The 18,283-nt window shown below is 42.4% G+C and overlaps 1 protein-coding gene across 2 annotated transcripts; it reads left to right on the top strand.

The window, feature by feature from the left end:
- The first annotated feature begins 1,033 nt into the window (after positions 1-1,033).
- ACADSB (acyl-CoA dehydrogenase short/branched chain) lies at positions 1,034-17,952 on the top strand. 2 transcript variants are annotated; one of them, XM_054637233.2, is made up of 11 exons: positions 1,034-1,130; positions 4,941-5,100; positions 5,374-5,474; positions 5,939-6,145; positions 6,591-6,761; positions 7,248-7,373; positions 7,745-7,837; positions 9,886-9,975; positions 12,474-12,611; positions 14,000-14,099; positions 14,783-17,952. In XM_054637233.2, exons 1-11 carry the CDS (start codon positions 1,089-1,091, stop codon positions 14,851-14,853), a joined length of 1,299 nt encoding a protein of 432 aa, XP_054493208.2. In that variant the 5' UTR covers positions 1,034-1,088; the 3' UTR covers positions 14,854-17,952. The 2 variants fall into 2 exon arrangements, with proteins under 2 accessions (XP_054493208.2, XP_054493209.2); XM_054637234.2 differs by having other exon boundaries at positions 1,060-1,130; positions 4,938-5,100.
- Positions 17,953-18,283: the final 331 nt, after the last annotated feature.

Below are 18,283 nucleotides of genomic sequence, written 5' to 3'. Positions count from 1 at the left end.
CAGCGTCGGTGGCCACCGTGACCTGTGCCCAACCCCGAACGCCCCCGCTCGATCCCGCTCCTCCTCCTCCAGCCCGAGCGAGAGTGGGGAGGGACACGGGCACGGGAAACCTCCCAGAAACCCGCGTGTCCCGCTCCGGGCTCCTCGGGACAAGAGAGACGGAGCTTCTGGAGAGCATCCAGGGAAGGGCAGCAAAGATGCTGAAGGGACTGGAGCATCTCCGTGCTCGGGAAAGGCTGAGGGAGCTGAGGCTGCTCAGCCTGGAGAAGAGGCGCAGCTGGGAGGGCGCTCAGCCCTGGCTGGCCCCGCGTGTCCCTGGCTGGCCCCGGGTGTCCCAGCAGGGCCCAGGTTCTGCTCCGGGAGCCAGCAGCGGCACCAGAGCCAGGGACAGGGACTGATGTACAGCAAGTTCCATCTCAACGAGGAAAAACTTCTTTACTGTGAGGTGACAGCGCTGGAATAGACTGCCCAGAGAGGGTGCGGAGTCTCCCTCAGTGTAGATGCCCCAGAACCCGTGCGTGTGCTCGGGGATGGCCCCGCCTGAGCAGGGAGGTGGCCCCGGATCGATTCCTTCCAACCTCACCCACTCTGATTCTGCGATTACAGTGACCCTGCGATTTCAGTAACTCTGTGATTTCTGCCATTCTGTAATTTCTGTGATCCCTCTCATTTCCGTGTCCCTCAGCCCCACACCAAGGCAGCAGCCTCGGGGCTGCGCCGCTGACCCGGCCCCGCTCCCGGCGGGGCAGCGCGGCCCTCCCCAAGCGCTGCCCCCGGCCCGGCTCCATCACGGCACAGGGAGGCCCCGGAAGGAGAAGGAGGGGGGAGAAAGGGAGCGGGAAAGAGAGGGAAGGGCAGGAAAGAAGCGGGAAGGGGAGGACAGGCAGCACTCACCGCCGCCGCCCCGCGCCGCTCCCGCCTCCCGCCGCCGCCATGTTTGTTGTGCCTCCCCCCGGCCCGGCCCGGCCCGGCCCGGCCCCGCCCACCGCAGTCTCGCGAGACCCGCGCGCGCCGGCGGGAGCGGAGGGGGGGCGTTGGTTCTGACGTCACGGGGGCGGTGGCCCTGACGTCACGGGGTGGGCGCCAAAATGGCGGCGGCAGCGGGAGCTTGGCTGAGGGGCTGTGCCAAGGTGATGCCTCAGGGTGGGACAGCCATGAGGGGGACAAGGGAAAGCGGCACCGCGGAAAGCGGCACCGCGGAAAGCGGCACCGCGGAAAGCGGCACCGCGTCCTGCTGGGCTGCAGCACCTCCCCAGCCCGCCGCTGCTGCTGGGTGCGGGTCTCTGGGCATGTCGGGGTGCAGGGGCAGCTCTGCGAGGCGTGAGGGTGGTGGGGAGCGTCCTTCTCTCCTTCTGCCCTGTGGGTTTGTGTGTGGGGCGGCGGGGTTGGGTTTGGCGCTAGGAAAAGTTCTGTAAGTCTTGTGTAATGGTTGTGGCAGCACCGGCCTGGCAGCGGAGGCGCTCTGGGGGCTCCTTTAGTTATAGAGCAGCAAAACCTCTCCCGGAGGGTGCTGGCACTGCCGGGGAATGGCCCCGAGAGCTCCAGCAGCCTTGGCACCGCTCCAGAGATGCCCAGGGTGCGAATTGTGGGGTGTGTGTGCAGGGCTGGGAGCTGCACTGGGTGATGCTGTGGGTCCCTTCCAATTCGGAATATTCTTGGTTTTGCTAAACGCACCTGAGGCACTGGAGCTGTGACCAAGACATGCAGAGACCCCGGGGTTTTGCCATTTGTGCCTTGGCTCTGCACGGTGAGACCTTCTCCTGCAGCTCCTGGGGGTGTTGTGCCTCTAGAAATAAACTGAAATAAAGAAAACCAACCCTAAAAACAAATGCAAGATTCCCATTGGGGAGCTTCTCTGCTGGGAAATAGGATCTGTGTGGAAACCAGCTGGGATAGACTCAGGAGTGGAAGTCACCAAGGCAAGCAAAGTGAGCTGAGGAAAACATTGCTTTGGGGGTATTTCTGTTTATATCTTAACGATGCTGCCAGGTCTAGCATTAAAATAATGTTTTAGATTGTAAAACAAACAAGGAAACCAGGGCAACTGATCTTTTTAAAGAGCTGAGGTGGAGGTAAGAATTGAGATAAACAGAAAAATCAATGTTATCAGCAACCAATTCTCAAAAGGCTGTGTTTAGTAGGGGAGGCAGTCTGAATCCTGTAGCAGCATAAATCACCACCTACAGAAGAAAAGCAGGAAAAAAGGCAGGGAAGCAGCAGCCAAGGATTTAAGCAATGCACGTGCTCTTTAAATAACTGCCTGAAATTAGTGGTACTACATAGCCTGTAAGAAAAGAAAGGTGCACAATAATGTAGTGACTTGATTGTTTATTTAGTTTTTAAATCTAAATGTTGAACTAAAACATAATTTCCACACAGGGCTGTTATTCCTCTGGGGCAGCTGTGAGTTGCTGCTCTTTATATGGGAGTTGCCAGCATTAATCCCATCTCTTGGATGCATCCCATTGGTTTTAAAACTTTTCAAGGTGACCTTTTTAGGAATTTTAGGAATATTCCTTTGCTCCTGCAAAGGAGCAAAGTGTCTCAAACATGTACTGCCCAAAGCATGGTTGATAAATGCCTGAGCCAGCTTGGAGAGGGCTTGGAGCACTCAGGGGTAGTGGAAGGTGATTCACCTTCCCAGTGATTAACTTTATTTGTTAATTAACCTTATTTGTGCCACCATGGAGGAAAACACTCTTTTCTTTGTACTTGGGAATGAAGGAGTGGAAGGAGCAGGAAGTTTGTGTGTGGTTTGCAGCCCTGCCAGTGCTCAGGAAGCAGCCCAGTGTTAAATACAAGTGTCCATGTGTATGCTCAGGTTTTTCCTTCTCAGCCCTGGCAAGGACAGACTTGCACAGGTGAATGTTTGCACACCTGGGTGTCAGGTGACCCCAGCATAGCTGCATGTTCTGCAAATAATCCATTCCTGCCTGACTGCTCCCAGAACATGGGGTTTCATCTCTATTAAAACAATGCTTTCTTTATTTTGTGAAGACCCACAGTAACTCCATCATCATTTGAAAGCGTTGCAGCTACTGCTGACCATCCAAATGTATTCATAATTTAGCCCTACTCACCAGTGGTTGTTTTATGTCACCAGGGGTATTGAATGTGAATAAACACTGAATTTTCACAGCAATATTTATTTTCTCTATTACCACCTCTGACTGTTTGTTGTTGTTGGGTTTTATTTTATGCACAGCTGTTTGTGCCAAAATCAGAATTTCCTTATCACAGCAGACTTTTGCTCCTTGTCTCCACAAGAGTTCATGGATGTGTTTTCCATCAGTTCTTCAGCCAGGAAGATGACAAGTGTTGAAAGCCAACATGAAAGAGGAGGAATTATTAGAAGGATCAAAGGATTTTTTTACTTCCTGACCCCCAGATTTCTGCTGGTTTTGGAGGAATGCTGCTGCCACAGTGTGCATTGTGGGCTTGCCCTGTGTTCTGTGAGCTGAGCAGGCGCCTGCTCGGGGCACAGCCAGTCTGTTCCTCACTCTGGGGGTCACAATCACCCAAAAACCTGTGTTGGCAGATGTGGTTTTATATCCTCCATGGCCCAGCTGTGTCTCTCCTGGGGGTTTCTGTCAGCACTTGTCCTGCTGGGACATTTGTGTCTCCACACTTTGGACAAGGCAGAAGTGCCAGAAATCTGGAGCAGAGATCAGCCCCAGAGTGGCTTTGGGGAGCTGGGGGAGCAGAACAGAACCATTGTTCTGTCATTTTTGGGACCCAGACAAACTGTGCTGCTTTTCAGGAATATGTTTTAGCTACTGCTGGCCCATTATTTTTTGAGCCAGATCCTTTATGCCAACTTCCTTTAAAATCCTAAGGAATTATTCTGTGTTTGGAAAGCAGGTTGGCCTTCATACCAAACTTGCCTTTCTAAAGTCAGCTGTGAGGTAATTGAGTCTTTGAATACAGAAGTTTTTAGGTCTCTGAGGGACAAAGCTGTCACATTATCTATGTCCTGATAATCACTGAGTGTAGCTTCCTCCCAAAAGCCCCTGTTCTGTTCATTTTTGTGACTTCTGCTACATATTAATACTATTCCCCACAGTAAAATGCTCAGCCTCTGCTCTTTTGATTGGAGAGCCAATGCTTCTTGAAATCATTGTTATATATTGTGGACAGATGGGGAACATAAGCATGAATCACTTTGTTTTAGTTCCTTCCCATGCTTTTAAAATAAATCAACCAAATAAGACACGTTAATTATTAGTTACACTATCAGCATACTGCCTGTGGGATTTTAACTGTGTGGAAATTAACTGTACAGGAGCATTCAAATGCCAGGGCTTTGTCTACAAAATGTGTGCTCATTCTGAAAATCATTAAGTGATGGATAAGAATTTAGTCTGAATACAGAAATCCACAGTGCAGTTAAAAGTTAGGCCCTTTCACAGCAAAATGCCAATAACCCACATGAGGGGCTGTCAGATTGCTTTAGAAACAAGAATTGCTGGTCCCTAGAAAAGCAGGGAGAAAGCTCAAGTCATTGCATGTGTATTTTTTATTTACTCTTATCATTCTTGTTAATGAAAGTATTAATTCTATTGAAATACACACTCACTACTCTGAATATTGCAGTAGACTTGCAAAATCATCTATCAAAATAAATACTACCAGCAGGGTTTATTTGCTGTAAACACTAAAATTGACTTAAAAATGCTTGTGAATACTTTGTAGAATAACCTTGTGTTAGTAAATTTCCAGAAAGAAAAATGTTTCATATTAAAAGAAAAGTAATTAAAGGATATTTTCTTTTAGGACACAGGGGAGGGGAAGGTTATATTTTCTCAAAAGCTTTCAAGCTGAATATTAGGTGTAAGTTATATTTCCTCATACTTTACTGAATAAAAGCACTGGGTAAAGTTATATATGGTTTTCTGCATACAGATCTAACTGTTTGCATGTTCTGTGTTTGTTGCCAGCAGCTGAGAAGACACATGCCAGCACACCTGGCTCCTTGGAGGGTTTCTCCCTGTGCTTTCAGATCCTCCAAATCAGAACTCAAGCCAAATGTAGCCAGTGATGGACTTGCCTGTGCTCCACTTCAAACATTCACTGAAGAGGAGGCCATGCTGAAAGACATGGGTAGCTATCATCTCTGCAGTTAAAATTCAGAAATGTTTCAAGTAGAAGGGATATTTTAGCTTAAAATTGCATTTTCATTATTTATTTCTAGTCAAATGTTGGGATATTTTGGGGGAGTTGTGCTTTATACCTGATGTTGCTTGGGGTACTTTTTCTTCTGACATGCATAACCTGTCAGAAGTGCCACATTCCTGTTGTATTGATCCCCAAGGAGACTGTTAATTTATTTATTTATGGAATATTTGCATGTTTTCTCTCTTATCTTCATTGCAGTGACCAAATTTGCCCAGGAACGAGTTGCACCATTCGTGCAAAAAATGGACGAGAATGCGAAAATGGAAGATTCCATCGTACAGGGATTGTTTGAACAAGGGGTCTGCACACCTTTACCTAATCTTTCATTTGGAAAGTAACAGCATTTTATGTATATCTAACTGTGCCTTGTTCAGATTTATAGATTAAAAGATTGAGGGATATAATTCAAATGAACTGATGAATCATTAAAAATTTTGGAGTTGTCAATCACATGACAGCTTTCTTTACAGCATTATCACTCTCCATCTTTTACTGTAATTCTTTTTCCATCTTCCCCATACCACATACTTCACCTTATCTTTTAGTTCCTTGTCTTCCCTCCCTCAATTTTTTTTAATTGGATGCTGGAAAGGCCATGACTCCAAGTGTTGATGGAGAAGAGAACCAATATTCCTCTGTGCCTTACTGGGCAGCCATGAGGACTTACATTGCCAAAATCTTGGTATTTATTCCTTGATTCAATTTTAGCCTTTCCAGCTACCAGCATCAACAAATTTATACATTTGCACCTTTTCCATTTCAGCTGATGAGTATTGAGCTTGGGGAAGAATATGGAGGAACTGGAGCTTCATTTTTTTCCATCATATTGGCAGTGGAAGAATTGGCCAAAGTTGATCCAGCTGTGGCTCTTGTGTGTGAACTCCAAAACACTCTAACAAATAAGTTGTTTACCACCTATGGAACAGAAGAACAAAAGAGAACTTACCTGCCCAGGGTGTCCAAAGATACAGTGAGTCAAAGTCTTACTTGACTTAACTATTGAAATTATATTATTGTTTAGTAATGTTAGTGGGGATTTTTTTTTTCAGTGGCTAATGTGTGTCTGCAGCTCTGGAAAATGTGTGTGAACTTTGAAACACTGGTTAGAGCTGAGATCTGTGGTGATATAGATACATCCTGTCATCAGTAGCTGAGAGGTAAAAGTGGAAAGGCACTTATTAGTTTCATTAAAATTTAATTTACTGTGGAAAAGAACTGTAAAGCAGTTGACTTTGAGAGATGTGTAATTACACAGTGTTTCTATTCTTAATCTTCATAGCTAAAACTCAGTTACTTTAATGCAATAGGTTAAAATCTTTGAATTTAAGAGACTTGAACTGGCTTATAAGTATTTTCCTTATAGGATTTATTTATATTTGTGGAAATTAAATTGGCTTTTTCCCTTCCTTTGGCAGTTAGGGAGTTTCTGTCTGTCAGAGGCTGGGTCTGGCAGTGATGCTTTTTCCTTGAAGACTCGAGCTGAAAAGAAGGGAGACTACTACATTATCAATGGCTCAAAGATGTGGATTAGCTTGGCAGAAGATGCAGGAGTTTTCTTTGTCATGGCAAATACAGACCCATCCTTAGTAAGTTGCTACAGAATTCTTGCTTTTCAGTGACAGCTGCTGATATATGAAACTGTGGATTTTATACTGATAATCTGATATTAGAGGTTAATACTCTGGGCACCTTTTCCTAGCTGACTGCAAACCTTTAAAAATATTTCCCAACAAAACTTGAGAACTTGGTGAGCAATTTAATAAATTCCTCCAGCCAGGGAAAATAAAAATGTCAGGATCATGGTTGCTTAGATGAAGAGCCCAACACTGGTGGTGTTCTGAGTAACAGGACCCAGTCTTACATTTTTCCAACCTTTCTGACTTGGCTGACAGCTTCCTGTTGTTAAAAGGCAAAGTGGAAAGCTAAAAAGTATTTTATAGTAAAACATGTCCAGTGAAAAATTACATAGCTGAATATGCTAGTATCAGGTTTGTGCCCAGTCTGGGTGCAGGTAGTAGATTTTGAGGGATATTGGTATGAAAACCAGTTTTGATTATTTTTCATTCCCCCAGGGCTACAGAGGAATCACCTGCTTCGTAGTGGATCGCAACACAGAGGGGCTTCATGTGGGGAAGAAGGAGGACAAGCTGGGGATCAGAGCATGTTCCACCTGCCCAGTCACCTTGGACAACGTGAAGGTATTGCAAGTTCAGCTCTTGAAGCATAACTTGTGTACAGCTGGAACCTGGCCACACAAAAGGAAAGAATTTTAATTAAATTCCTTATTTTTTTCCCTTAGATACACTGATTTTTGGGCATATTTTAGCATCTTCCTTCCACAGAAGTCTAGAGAGGGGTTGGATTTCCTAAATTTTGATGTAGTTTTTTCTCAGTCATCAGTTTATAGCCATGTGAATCTGGGAATGCTCTAATCAGGTATCCTAGGAATCAAACTGTGGTTTATGTTTTATGCCTTGACTTATGAGGAACAATTGCTAAAACTTGTGAACCCTTTTAGTAGTTGCAAAGCAGAATAGAACAGGAATAATTGGGTGGTTTTATTTTTTAGGTTCCTGAGAGCAGTATCCTGGGACAAGTTGGACAAGGCTATAAGTATGCCATTGGAATGCTCAATACTGGCAGGATAGGGATTGCTGCACAGGTGGGTGATTTGTTACTGAGCACAGCCAGGATGTCATTGGAGTCCGGACTGAAATTTGTGGAATATTTAAAGCTGTTTGGAAAATACTTTATTAAAAGCTCGATTGCCACTAGATGTCACTGTTCCCGTAGCAAAGTTACAGCAAAGATGGGAACAGCTGCCAGTGGGAAAATCCTCCTGTGGTGACATAAGCAATAGACTTATTAAAAAAAACATTAAATGGCAATTAGCTTCTCTTTGGTCGTTAACTTATTGCTACTGAGTTATGTCCACGTTCTTGTCTTCCACTATGAAACTTTATTTTACAAAGAAAACTAACTTTGGAAACTGTAACACACTGAAATGTGTAACTTAGTGCTTCCAGCTGGGATTATATGGGGCTGGCAAATGTAACCTAGTGCTGACTGTTGTTTTCCCAACTTGTTTTGAAAAGTCAACTTATTTTTAAAATAAATGATTTTCTCTAGCAGAGCTGTTCCAGTTCATTGTTGTGTTTGAAAATTGCCTGTATGGCATCTTAGGGAAAATATTTACTGACATTGTAGTTATTTCAAAATGTTGTATTTTGCTGTAAAGTCAGTTTGGATTTCAGAACGCTGCTGATCTCAGTGGAAATCAGGCTCAGCCCCAGAATAAAATTACTTGTGATAAGTTTTTATATTTTTAATTTACTTTTGAAAGTAATCTTTTCTTTGTTTATACTTTGTTGTGCAATATTTCTGTACTACCAATCTCCTTTACTTTAACCCTGGTTTGCAGACAGACCAGAAGAAATCATCTTTGTGAAATTGAGATTTTCCACATGGCAATACTCTATGCTGATAATTGGGCTGGCTTTTCCATCATTTCTAAAGATTACCTCTGATTAAACTTTGTCTGATATGGCATTTAAAAAGGGCTGTGGGCCTCATTGTTCCCAGAGATATAAATAATATAAAGGCTCTGGCACTAAAATACATGGTCTGGATTTTACTCTTAATTACTCCAAGTTACACCTTAATTAAAAGTTAAGGTCAGGTAGTTGTTACATCTTAATTACTGCCTTCTTGGCACCTTCAAATTAAGAGAAATGGACTTGACAAGAACAGCAGCTCTAAAGCCCTGTGGTATTGAGTTTAGTTTTGCAGTAGTAATAGTTTAAAAAGATAATGAAGATCTTATAAAAGGTAATTGTGGCTTTGAAAACAGTTTCAGATGGTTTTAGTGCAAGGCAGCTGCAATATTATTACAGGTGCTGAAGTTGATGTACTTTGTTCTTATAATTTACAGAAGGAGATGACAAATCTGATAATGGGGCTGATTAGCAGCAGACTGCAGTGTTTTCTTTTACTTTTTTCCTATGTATGTTTTTTTTGTTCTGTTGTACATCATTAAAGGTAGTTTTTCTAAGCTGTCTGATGTGACACTTTACTGCTTCTGCCTTTGTGAAAAGACAAAATTGATCAAAATTCTTTTACAATTGTTCTGCAGAGTTGGGAGATAGTGCAAGAAATGTTCTCTTCACACCACTAAGTTTCTAACTTCTGAAATAAATTGCTAATTCTGCCAATTCAGTCTGGTGTCCTCTAGAAAATGAGAAATTATTCTGCTTATGAAAATAGTTTTGATTAATAATTCAGATTATTTTTCCTTTAATAGGGTAATGTAAATCTACAGATCTTCAGTTTACAGTCATTTTCTTATGCAATTATGAATTTTCCAAAAAAACACGTAATATTTTTGCAATTACAGTTGACCCATAAGTTTTGTTCAAAAAATGAGTGGTAGTGTTTTCACAAATACTTGCCTATGGTAAGAAATGGGCATGTAAAAGGTTTGTTCCTCAAACTTCTATTTTTTATAACTCACCTCAGTTTGTGTGATAACTGTAAAATTCTGGCTCCTAGGATTCTCTATACAAGCTTTAGCAATATCTAGGTAGGAAGAAAACAACTTTTCTCCTGGATATCAACCTGCCTGACCACAAGATGACCAATTATGATCATGTCCATTGATTCATCACTCAATGAATTAATTTTTTTTGACCATATCCTAATTTTTCCTTACAGATGTTGGGACTGGCCCAGGGGTGTTTTGACCGTACAGTTCCCTACACAAAGGAGAGAGTTCAGTTTGGGAAGAGCGTGTTTGATTTCCAGGTAATTGTTAATGGGGTCTTTCCTCCAAGAGAGAATTGTGAGCATAATAAACAGTATAATTAGTATTATGATTTGCATAATTCATGTTCCACTTCACGTCTTGTCTCTCCTCCTCAATATTTGAGTATTTTTCAAAGAAATTTCTGGATTGCCATGTAAAATTCAGCAATTCAGTGACTTTGCAAGTGCCACACAAATAATTTAAAACTTAAAAGTATTATTGATGTATTCCTTTTGCTTGATAACTTATTGACATTCTTTGAAAATAATACACATGGAACTCCCTTCTGATTTTAGTATCACGCTATACTGAACGTGCTCCAGTTTTTATACCCTTTCAAGAGGTGTAGAAGGGCTTTTTCTGGAGACTAGAAATGATAAAAAGATGAGGAAAACTGAATTATTAGATTTCCTGTGTTGTACAAAGACATTTAGTTTTCATTATAATATCTGTTTCTTACGGTGAAAAAGACTCTTTGTTGCAAAAATGATGTATAGTTTAATAAGGAAGATACATAATTGTAATTACTCTGGTAATTTTCTTGTTAAAAGAAACCTACATCTCAGCTGAAGAGAAGGAACATTAGCACTACTCATAATTTATGCAAATTTTAGGAAGCACTCATAGATACCTAGGAAATGATTGGAACTACGTCTTTTGAATGGGAAATGGAATTTATAATTGCCAAATCATTTTGGTATTTTGACCTGCCTATATATTTCTGCAGATCTGAGGGAATGGTGTTAATGTTCTAATAAGATGAAAGATTTCATTGTGTTTTAGACTACTAAATGTTCATTTTCAATGATCATAATATTTGGGTGTTCTTAAATAAACCCATTCTTCTGTAATACCATTCAGATGTGAGCTCCATCACCTCTTTCCTTCCCCTTGAATCCACTCCTCAGTCGTGTCCTCTGTACATTTAAGCTGCTTCTAAATCTTGTCTTGTGCCTCTGGGACAAGGAAAGGAGTTGTCACCTTGCTAGTTTTCCACTTTTATTTAAGAAATATTTGTTTACAAGTCTTCCTTGGCTAAGCTCATTAGGGAAGCAGACCTGGTTTTGTCTCAGTGAACAGTTGGAGAATGAAAAATGCAGTTCTGTCTTCCTCATGCCTTTGTAATCCTGAGGAGGATGTTAAGACTGGGATAAAATGAACCTTTATATTCCTGGGTTTAAATAGGTAACCCTGTCCAGTCAGGCAAAAAGAACCCCAGTACTCCTGAATCCAAGAACAGGAAAGGGGGAAATAGGACTGCAGTTCCTGAGAGCACTTCAGTGGCCCAGGAGTGTTCCCATCCTCTGTCAATAAACACAGAAGGAACACAGAATTGTTGGAATCCAGGAAATTCCTCTGACTGCCCTGGAGGACTCGAGACCCTGACAGGGGGCTCAGAGACCTTGGCACGGAGTCAAAAACACCTGTGCCTTTGATTTTAACCCATGGAGACAATTACCAACTTTGTGCAAAGAGTTGCAAGCCACAAGAGTTTGAATAGAATGATAGTGAATTTATCACTGGGTGAAAAAGTAGAAGTTTGGGGTTTTAGAATGGGGGCTCAGGAGGCAAGATGGAGGGATTTGGGCATGTCCTGTCCTTCCTCCTGTTTGTTCTTAGCCTCCATCTTCTGCTGTGATGGTGGCACTTTTGGATTGGTTTAGAGTAGAGACAGACTGTCTAACATAGGTGATAGCTATTGAAAAATTATTGTAAATAAAGTACACATAGTTCTTAGTATAAAAAGATAACACCACCCTGAGGTGGTCAGTGTGCCACAGACTAACTTACTAGACAGACCTCAGCAGGTCAGAGAAAGAATTTTATAGATAAGAGAAAATAAACAACCTTGAAAACCAGAGCCAAGGAAGCCTGACTCCTTCTTCAATCTTGGGGCTGGGAAAAAGAGACTTTCCAACACCTCGGGGTCATCTTGACACCAGAGACCCTGTCACAGAATTACTTCCCACCTGGACCTGATGGTTTTATTTTAGAGTGCATTGCATGGTGAGCAGGATGGTTGTTGCTGGCAGCTCCAGAGGGGCTGTGGCTCTGTGTGAGTGCTGGGCTGTTCTTGCAGGGGCTGTGGCTCTGTGTGAGTGCTGGGCTGTTCTTGCAGGGGCTGTGGCTCTGTGTGAGTGCTGTGCTGTTCTCACAGGGGCTGTGGCTCTGTGTGAGTGCTGGGCTGTTCTTGCAGGGGCTGTGGCTCTGTGTGAGTGCTGGGCTGTTCTTGCAGGGGCTGTGGCTCTGTGTGAGTGCTGGGCTGTTCTTGCAGGGGCTGTGGCTCTGAGTGCTGGGCTGTTCTTGCAGGGGCTGTGGCTCTGTGTGAGTGCTGGGCTGTTCTTGCAGGGGCTGTGGCTCTGTGTGAGTGCTGGGCTGTTCTTGCAGGGGCTGTGGCTCTGGGTGAGTGCTGTTGCAGGGGCTGTGGCTCTGTGTGAGTGCTGTGCTGTTCTCACAGGGGCTGTGGCTCTGGGTGAGTGCTGTGCTGTTCCTGCAGGGGATGCAGCACCAGATTGCCCAGGTGGCCACGCAGCTGGAGGCAGCCAGGCTGCTGACCTACAACGCGGCACGGCTGGCGGAGACGGGCAGGCCGGCCATCAAGGAGGCCAGCATGGCCAAGTACTTCACTGCTGAGGTACCTGAGCTCCCTCACTGCTGCTAAAGCTCCTTCTGCTACCCCCTGTGTACCTGGAATTCATCTTGGCTGTGGAAGCTCTGCATGTACTTTTGTCATGTCCCTGGAGGTGTTCCGGGCCAAGTTGGGTGGGGCTTGGGGCAACCTGGGCTAGTGGAAGGTGTCCTGCCCTTGGCAGAGGGGTTAGAATGAGATGAGTTTTAAGATCCCCTCCTGTTGGGGAAGATGAAACAGGAAAGCCTTATAAATATGATTGTCTGGCAAAAGATTTTGAGAATATAGAAACTATAATCCCCTTTTGATCAAACAATTCCCTCTGCTTGCAGACAGGCCCAAGGGTCAGAGCAGACCCTGCCAGCCTGGCAGAAGGGGCCCAAAGAGGAGTTTTTAGGGTTTAAAATGGAACACAGTATGGTAATGTAGTGATTCTTATAGGCTGTATGTAAATGCTATAGGATTTGTATGTTGTAATAGATTGGTTAGTGAGAATTGGAATATTCAACACAGAAGAAGATTTATTGTATTGGAACGGGAACCCCGCTCTCTTACCTTTTTTACCCTCTTACTCTCTTACCCTCCCATCCTCTGTACCCCTCTCTTCTCTCAAGCCTGCTCTGAGCTGTGGCTGGCAGCTCCAAGCAGGGCCCTGCACCCAGGCCCTTTGCAATAGACCCCAAGTTCCAAAAGGCCCCTGCAGCCAGGCCCTTTGCAATAGACCCCAAGTTCCAAAAGGCCCCTGCAGCCAGGCCCTTTGCAATAAACCCCAAGTTCCACAACCTGGCTTCAGAGATCTCTCATCTCTGACCATCCTACCCCCCAAGGCTCCAACACCCTCCAACCCAACCCATTCTGTGTTTCTCAGTCCATGCACAGAATCTAAATTAAGTCACCAAAGAATAAGTTGCTCATGCCCCTAAATAAAATTTTTTAAACCAACCAACAACACTAAAAGAGGAAAGTGAATTAATACTTTCACTCATCAAGAAAGACTTAATTTTCTCAGAAATTTTATTGTGGCATGAGAAATGACACTGTAAAGAGTTCGTTTGTGACCGTTTCAGCTCTGCTGGTCACATCTGTGTCTTAAAATGACTCAAAACTGGATGACTTTTCCCTCTTTGCAATTGCTGTCTTGCATACCAGTGCTGGTCTTTTGCACAGAGCAGCATAGAAACTATTGCTGTAACAATTAGTGAAACTCCTGATGTCCTCTGGTTTATGTTGTTTTTATCCTAAAATTGCTTGCTGAATACCAAAATACCCATCCTTCTTCCCTCCTGTTCTAGTCACTGCTTTATTCCCTGTCTTGTTATTAATCAGGTACAAAGTATAAGTTTTATTGCTACTGTCTGAAGTTAAATCCTGTAACTCTGAAACTCTCTTCCCAGGTTGCAACACTGACAACCAGTAAATGCATTGAATGGATGGGAGGTGTTGGATTCACCAAAAATTTCCCAATAGAAAAGTACTACCGTGACTGCAAGATAGGTGAGTGCCACTTTCTTACCAAGTATCTCTTGTAGCTTTGGTGATATTAAAGTTTTAGGAAGAAGGCCTGGATTTTTTTCTCAGGATATTTTTTTCCTTGAGACTGTATCAACACTAATTCAAAGGCTCAGATATAAAATTTTAGGTATAAATTTATGTACATGCAAGGCTATTAAAATATTTCATTAGATACCAACAAAATACAGACACAAACACTGTTTCCCATGCTATTAAGAATATATCTGTAAAAAAAAAATAATTAAAAATACCTTCATTGGCTTTAAGATCTGAATCCATGTGGAGTTTTCTTTTCAAGGCTTTCTTGTTCATCAGGATAATCCTTGGACACAACAGTTTGATATTTTTAACAATATTACCCTTTGGCTTTTATTATAATAGCATTTGGAACTTCTTCATTTTTGTTGGCTATTTAAGAACTGCTTTTCAGGAAAATGTCTTTGCATTATGCGTTGCCAGCCAGAAAAGTGCTTTCATTGTTACAGATAATATAATATAAACGTTTATAATATTATATAAATACAATTCTGTGCCAGTACTTGCACAGAAAAGCTTCATTTCATAATTGTAAAGGTTCTCACTGGACTTTAGGATGATATTTTGATCTCTCTTCATAAACTCACTGTGGGTTTAGAGTCTACTAATTTGTTTTCTTCTGATTTCAGGTACAATATATGAAGGAACTTCAAATATCCAGTTGAGCACAATTGCAAAATTCTTAGCACAGGAGTACTGAAACCATAAGGACTTCCTTGATGCTATATAAAAATTATTTCCCTTAACACTAATTGTAAATTTATTTGTAATTACAGAAGGCATTGATGACATCATAAATAAGAATACACTATCACAGTGAAATCATAGGGAAAACCATGAGTTCCCCATTTCAGGAGAGGGAGTGATTTATGTGAAATCATGAATTCCACATTCAAATCCAAACTTCTTTCTGCCTGAGACACTTCCAAGCACTGGATTTAGCTCCCTGAAGTCATGCCAGCAGTTCATCTCCACTTGGAGATTTCAGAGTGAAAACAAAGGAACCCAAATCCCTGGAATCCAAATCCCTGGCATTTCTGTTGATCCACCTGGGAGAGCCAGTGTGTGGGGTGTGCTGCTGCATTAGCATGGGGTGCACAGAGAGGGAATTGATGCTTTCCTCTCTCCCAGGTGGAGTGCTGTCTGTGGAGCTGCTGTAATTGGAGTCATTTTTATAGCAGCCCTCAGTGTGTTCTTAAGGATATCTTTGTAATTAAGCCCTTGCAGCCCCAATTTGTACTCCTGAAAGGTGGATAATATCCACCTCCCTTTCCAGCCTTCTCAGCTGTTAAGGGTTTTAATCTAAGAGCCTATTTATAGTTCTCCTTTCATAAAAGGTTGAGTTGAAATCTTTCTGAAATGGGGTTAAAAAAGCTCTAGTAGTTCTGCAAAAGGACAGATATAAGCTGGGTAATGGGAGTGCTGTGATTCTACCTCCCAGTGGCCTTTCCACATTCAATGCATTTTACAAACTTTAAAGGGAGGCACTGTTAATTTGCAGCCTAGAAATCCTTGCTCCTGGAAGTTAGTGGTTCTCCAGCACAGTTTTTCCCTTTTTTTAGAGACAAAAAAGGGCAGGGGGTTGGGAAGTATTTTATTTATTTGTCTCTGTTTACTCTAAAATTAGACATTTTATTTACAGCAGAAACCTCTTCAGTGCTGGAGAGCTAATTAACTAATAATCAAGAGACAGGAAGCTTAATATATGAAAAATCATCCTAATTGCTGTAATTGGCAATCTGTTTCAAGTGTTTTGGGGAGGGAAGGATTGGTTTTCTGGTTTTGGCTTGACTTAGAGGAATCTCATTTTTAAAGCTTGCCTTTCACTGATGATTCACTCTGAGTGGAGCTTAGAACATTACGGGCTGAGACTCCCAGAGGATTTCCTAGCAAAACCAGGGCAAGTGACACTTAACAAGTGGGATTTGTAAAACAAGCAGTGCCTTAGACAAAGAAACAAGCAAGGATGAAAAGCACTATTAAAAAGTTCTCTGACTTCAAAGGGAAGTAACTGCTTTAGTGAATTAATCCCTCTATGTACACGCTTTGCCTGGTAATGGGCAAAGAATTATTGTGGTGATTATCCTTGTGCCAATAAAAATGCCCCTCCCACATCAGTTTGATCAAGAGCTTTGAGATTTACAAAAATACAAGAGTAGGAAGGTAGGCTAGGTGGTTTCTGAAGTTTTCTTCTATCATTATTATTATTATTATTATTATTATTATTATTATTATTATTATTAATGCATTTCAGATTTACTTGCAAGCTTTCTTTCATCTGAATTGAAACAGCTGGGGAAATTTAGATTAGAATTAAGACTAGTCTTAATTCTTATTTAGATTAGAATTCTAGTGAATTAAGACTACAGACACCACAGCATTTAACTGCAGTTATTCTGCTCAACACAGTCTGTCTGTAAATCCAGAATAATCAAAACCACACTGCAAAATGCTGGAGTTAATGCTGATTGCTGTGCTGAGTTGTGCCAAGGTGAGGCAGCCCTTGGCTGCTGAGGTTTAATCTGCTTTGCTCACATGAGTGTCCACAGAAAGCAGGCTTTGGTTTTTGCTGTGATCTCCTGGTTTGTGACACTCTCAGCTTGGCATCTGCAGTTTTGTGTGAGGCTGGCAATACTTTACTGATTCAATACAGTGCCAGAAGCAAACCCTTTGTGCAGGAAAGTGCAGAGCTCTTTGAAGGACTGTGAAGGGCTGGATATCCAGGATTATGTAAAAAGACTTGCTTTGTGTAGAAATGTGTCAGGTATCCATTTGAAAAAATAACCAGGGGAAAATGAGATTAATGTGATTCCTGACAGTCTGATATGGGATGCCTGAGTCCAGCAAACAACCTGAACATCCTCAGCAGCAATTCAGCAGTAGCTGATGAGCTTTTCTTCTCAATAAAGCAAGGTCAAACATTTAACTAATGTTACAGCTGTAAATATTTCATGTCTTTGTTATGTATGCTGTATTTTGTACGCAGTTTTGAAAGAAATAAATAATGTGTTGTATTTACATACAAAATTTTGTGGAGGAGTATGTGCACAAATCAATTCCAACCCCTGAGTAACTTTCCTTGCTGTTTTAAGGTACCTGTGTGGAGAGCATTGGCTACTCTGGTCACTGATTCTGGGGAGAGTCACAGAATGGTTTGGGTTGGAAGGGCCCTCAAACCCCAGCCCTGCCATCTGAACTCAGCTGTTTGGTTAGGAATGAGGAGTGCTGTGCTGTTGTCCAGGAGCTGTTTAGAGCTGCCTGTGCTCCCAGCCCTTGTTCTGCTTTGGGACAGGCATTTTTGGGTGCTCATAAATGGCAATTCTACATTTGGCACTGTGGGCACAGGCTGCAGAGCTGGTGTGGGCAATGCTGGGAGGCTTTCTGAGCTTTCAAGCTGCTTTATATACTCAAGATGTATTCAAGATATATTTTATTAGTGACTTTTCCCTTTTTATGCCCTTAGTCCATCCAGTCTGTTGTCCTGGAACAGCAACTTCAGTATCAAATGTTGCATGTCAGCTTCCCTGGTTAGAAGAAAAGACCTGTATTGAGAATGTATTAAAAAGTGCCTGAATTTTGGTTTTGACTTGATACAATGATTGTATATGATTTTATGGTTCTCTAATAATCTGTAATTTAAAATTGTTGCTAGATCTTGCAGGTTTTGTACCAGGAGAGAATGGCTGTGTCATGTCAGCTTTCTCTAGTTCTGTTCTGCTTGGTGATCAAGGCAGATTTCCACAGAAGGGTTTAATCACTACTTGGGAAATACTCAAATACAACATTTTGTATCATCTTCTCTGTGCTGTTGTTCTTTCTTGCATGCTTTCTTTTCCCCATGTAAAGATTGTGTTAGAAAAGGCTTACATCAACTACAGAGTTATTGTTCTTTGGGAGCCTTTTGCTATGCAAAGACTTTTCTAATTAACATGTTATTGCATTTCCAGTTGAAAATCTTTTGGTGAGAGACACATCTCAAGTTCTTCTACCAAGCCAAGCTCCATTGGAAGCCCAGTCTGTTTTGAAAGCAGCTGTCTGACTTCCCTGAGCTGGTACTGGATACACAAAAGCTGAAGAAATCCTTTTCCTCAGCCCCAGAATGTATTCAGGGTAACTAGAAATAACCAATG

The sequence above is a fragment of the Agelaius phoeniceus genome, chromosome 9 (genome assembly GCF_051311805.1).
Source record: "Agelaius phoeniceus isolate bAgePho1 chromosome 9, bAgePho1.hap1, whole genome shotgun sequence".
Classification (NCBI taxonomy): domain Eukaryota; kingdom Metazoa; phylum Chordata; class Aves; order Passeriformes; family Icteridae; genus Agelaius; species Agelaius phoeniceus.
Note: the sequence above shows the minus strand (reverse complement) of the source record. Positions and strands in the feature narration are given on the sequence as shown.